The sequence below is a fragment of the Myotis davidii genome, unplaced genomic scaffold (genome assembly GCF_000327345.1).
Source record: "Myotis davidii unplaced genomic scaffold, ASM32734v1 scaffold480, whole genome shotgun sequence".
NCBI classification, from domain to species: domain Eukaryota; kingdom Metazoa; phylum Chordata; class Mammalia; order Chiroptera; family Vespertilionidae; genus Myotis; species Myotis davidii.
In genome coordinates, this window is record NW_006292360.1 from 791,097 (window position 1) to 794,894 (window position 3,798).

The 3,798-nt window shown below is 45.0% G+C and overlaps 1 protein-coding gene across 1 annotated transcript in view; it reads right to left on the reverse strand.

Moving 5' to 3' along the window:
* The window catches only part of MARK3 (MAP/microtubule affinity-regulating kinase 3), a 107,988-nt gene extending 104,548 nt beyond the window's left edge, over positions 1-3,440 (reverse strand). Inside the window, exons 1-2 of the mRNA XM_015565397.1 lie at positions 3,368-3,440; positions 545-579 (exon numbers count right to left, since the gene is read on the reverse strand). Coding sequence (XP_015420883.1) covers positions 545-579; positions 3,368-3,440 — 108 coding nt within the window. The remainder of the gene's footprint in view (positions 1-544; positions 580-3,367) is intronic.
* Positions 3,441-3,798: the final 358 nt, after the last annotated feature.

Consider the following 3,798-nt stretch of genomic DNA (forward strand, 5'->3'; position numbering starts at 1 on the left):
AATTTTTGTGCACCGGGCCTCTAGTATATATATAAAAGGCTAATATGCAAAGTGTCCCCTCAAGAGTTCGACCAGGAGACCGGGAGTTCGATCGGGAGACAGGAAGTTCGATCACTCGCTATGACGTGTGCTGACTACCAGGGGGCGGCTGGAATGAAGGAAGGCCCTGGTTGGCAGCCAGAAGGCCCCGATTGGCCCTGATAGCCGTCCAGGCCTAGGAACCCTACCTGTGTATGAATTTTGTGCACCGGGCCTCTAGTCACTACATAAGCTTTTGGGAAATAGCCTGATACACACAAAAAAGCAGAGGGGACTCAGCTGGAAAACTGAGACTTAGCAGAGATTCTGCTACTAAAATAGTCAGAGGTCACAAGCTTCTTGTCAACTATCTGAGCCTCAGTACCCTCATTACATCAAACTGTCTGACTAGTCCTTTGAACTATGAAGTAGATATTCACATTTGAAAAAAAATGAAGCCCTAGCCTGTTTGGCTCAATGGATAGAGCATCGGCCTGCAGACCAAATTCCAGTCAAGGGCACGTACCTTGGTTGCAGGCTCCTCCCCAGCCCAGGCCCTGGTCAGGGCTCATGCAGGGGGCAACCAATCGATGTGTTTCCCTCACATCGACTATTCTGTCTTTCCCTCTCTTCCACTCTCCCTAAAAAAAAAAAAAAAAAATCAATGGAAAAATATCCTCGGGTGAGGTTTAACAAAAAACAAAAGCTAGAAAAAGAAAATATAGTAGGCAAGAATGAAGATAATATTTTCATAACAAATTATCTGCTTTTTATTATTCTTAACCAATAGGCAACATTCTTATCTCAATATATGTAATTATTTAAAATTTAAATAAATTTGCGACAACATGGATGTATCTTGAAAGGATTATGCTAAGTGAACTAAGTCAGAAGGAAAAGGACAAGAATCATATCATTTCACTCATGTGGGATATAAAACAAAAAGCAACAAATGAACACACAAAACAAAACAAACTCATAGACACAGACAACAGAATGGCGGTTACCAGAGGGGAAGGTGGGTAGGTGGAGGATAATGAGGGTAAAGGAGGTCAACTATATGGTAATGGAAGAAGACTAGACTTCCGGAGGTGAGCACATAGTGGGGTATACAGATGTCATGTTATAAAGTTGTATTACTGGAATTTATATAATGTTATTACCCAGTGTTACCCCAATATATTTAATTTAAACATTTAAATAAAATTTGGAAGGTAAACAAAAGGGAAAGTCTTTTTATAAAACAGAAAGACAATGCTGTTCTAGACATAACAACCAAAACGCCCATCAATTAGTGAAAGGATTTTAAAAAACTGTGGTACATCCAAATAATGAACCACTGCACACACATACTAGCAAACATGAATGAACCTCAACATATTATGCTAAGTGAAAGATGCCAGACACAAGACTATATAGGCTTTGATTCCATTTATATTAACACTAGAGGCCCGGAGCACAAGAATCGTGCACTGGGGTGGGAAGGGCCCTCAGCCCGGCCTGCACCCTCTCGCAGTCCGGGGCTCGGGACCCCTCACTCTTTACCACCCGACTGCAATGGAGGCAGGAGAGGCTCCCGCCACTGCCGTTGTGCTGGCCAGCCGTGAGCCAGGCTTCTGGTTGAGCAGCACTTTCCCTGTGGGAGCACACTGACCACCAGGGGAGCACACTGACCACCAGGGCAGCTCCCCCTGGTGGTCAGTGAATATCATCGGGACTGGTCATCCTGCTGTTTGGTGGATTTGCATACTATCCTTTTATTATATAGAATTCTAGAAGAAGTAAAACTGTAAGGACAAATAACAGATCAGTGGTTGCCAGGGGTTAGGGAAAGGCAGAGGGGATTGATTACAAAGGGCCATAAGGAACATTTTGGGGCAATAGAAATGCTATATCTTGACTGTGATGGTGGTTACATGGCTATACATTTGTCAAAATTCATTAAACTAGCTTTGCAGAGTGGCAATATTGTAGGCAATGAGTTTTATCCGAGGTGCAATTATTGCTAATTGAAAAAAAAATTCATCAAACTATACATAAGAGTCTATGATCTATCTCAATATACCTGACTTTAGCAAATGAGCTGCTCAACAGACTGAGGGCTCCCATTCATTCTGTACCCTCATTCCTCAACTGGCAAGAAGTCTAATATTTAGCAGCAGTTCAGTGATGATAGGTAAATAATATGGTATATGCCAGATGTGTAACACGGACACAAGGGCACCGCACTGTAAAAGACACCCAAGTACTTCCAGAACATGCCAATACCTGAGTTAAAAATGGAACGGGGCATGATAAATTAACACATGCCATGCTACAATCCTCTGATTGTAACACTGTCAGAAATTCAATTTTAAATACATTCCATGAGAATAAAGGCACTCTTCATACGCTACATTGTTGTTGTTTTTTTAAAAATATATTTTATTGATTTTTTACAGAGAGGAAGGGAGAAGGATAGAGAGTTAGAAACATCAATGAGAGAGAAACATCGATCAGCTGCCTCCTGCACACCTCCTACTGGGGATGTGCCTGCAATCAAGGCACATGCCCTTGACCGGAATGGAACCTGGGACCTTTCAGTCTGCAGGCTGATGCTCTATCCACTGAGCCAAACCAGTTAGGGCCGCTACATTGTTTTTAAAGAATAAAGTTAGCAATTTGTAATGACACACACAAAAAATTACAGCATAATTCAACAAATTCACCAGAGAAGGAGGAAAAGACTCATTGGGTGTAAATCCTTCATTATCACAAGTCTATGATGATTGCCGAAACCGGTTTGGCTCAGTGGATAGAGCGTCGGCCTGCAGACTGAAAGGTCCCAGGTTTGATTCCGGGTCAGGGGCATGTACCTGGGTTGCTGGCACATCCCCAGTAGGGAGTGTGCAGGAGGCGGCTGATCGATGTTTCTCTCCCATTGATGTTTCTGACTCTCTCTCTCTCTCCCTTCCTCTCTGTAAAAAATCAATAAAATGTATTAAAAAAAAGAAAAGTCTATGATGACGATTATTTGACTTCAGTTTATTTAGAAAGTATGGAGCACTTGCTCTGGCCCAATGTAGTAAGTTGCTTTTCTGAATGAAAGTCAGTAATTAAAATTAACTCATTCTTTTGCTTGTTCCAAAGAGTAGCCAAAGAACAGGCTGATAAAGTCAGAAATTGGTTCAAAAGGTCTACAAGAAAATGAACTCACCCAGTCTGCCACTTTCGGTTACTCTATGTAATCTTAACCCGTCCCAGGTAAAGGCACGACCCTTGTGCCACTTACTGACCTGCTTAGATGGTCACCACACGTTAACATCCTGCGACCGGGCTCTAGCGCCCAGAGCGGTCACCTGCCCGCCACCGAGGAACGCAGCGGCACTGGCCATGAAGGCCTCCGAGCCCGCCAGCCCGGTGTCCCCGGGCCTTCCTGCCATCAGGGGCCACGGGCAGAGCAGAAGCCTTTTCCTACGTGACAGGTCTTCCTGCCAGGAATTAGCTCATGAGGTGACAGCGAAAGCCCAGCGAAGCTTCTTTACGAGGGACTTGGGCGATGTTGTGCGGAAACCACACAGCTCGACCGGGACAGTACTGAACCCAGAAGAGAGAGGTTCGGAAACTGCCCCAAGTTGTCATTCCCTGAAAATGCTGCTCGCGGCCTTTTCAGAAGGGGTCGGGAACGAAACCGGGGGCTCCGCTGAGAGCACCACGGGATGCGAGCCCCCCTCTTCGGGAAGCAAGCAAGCAAGCCGGGCAGGGAGGGGGCGGGCAGCCTCGCTCCACACCCGCGCCCGA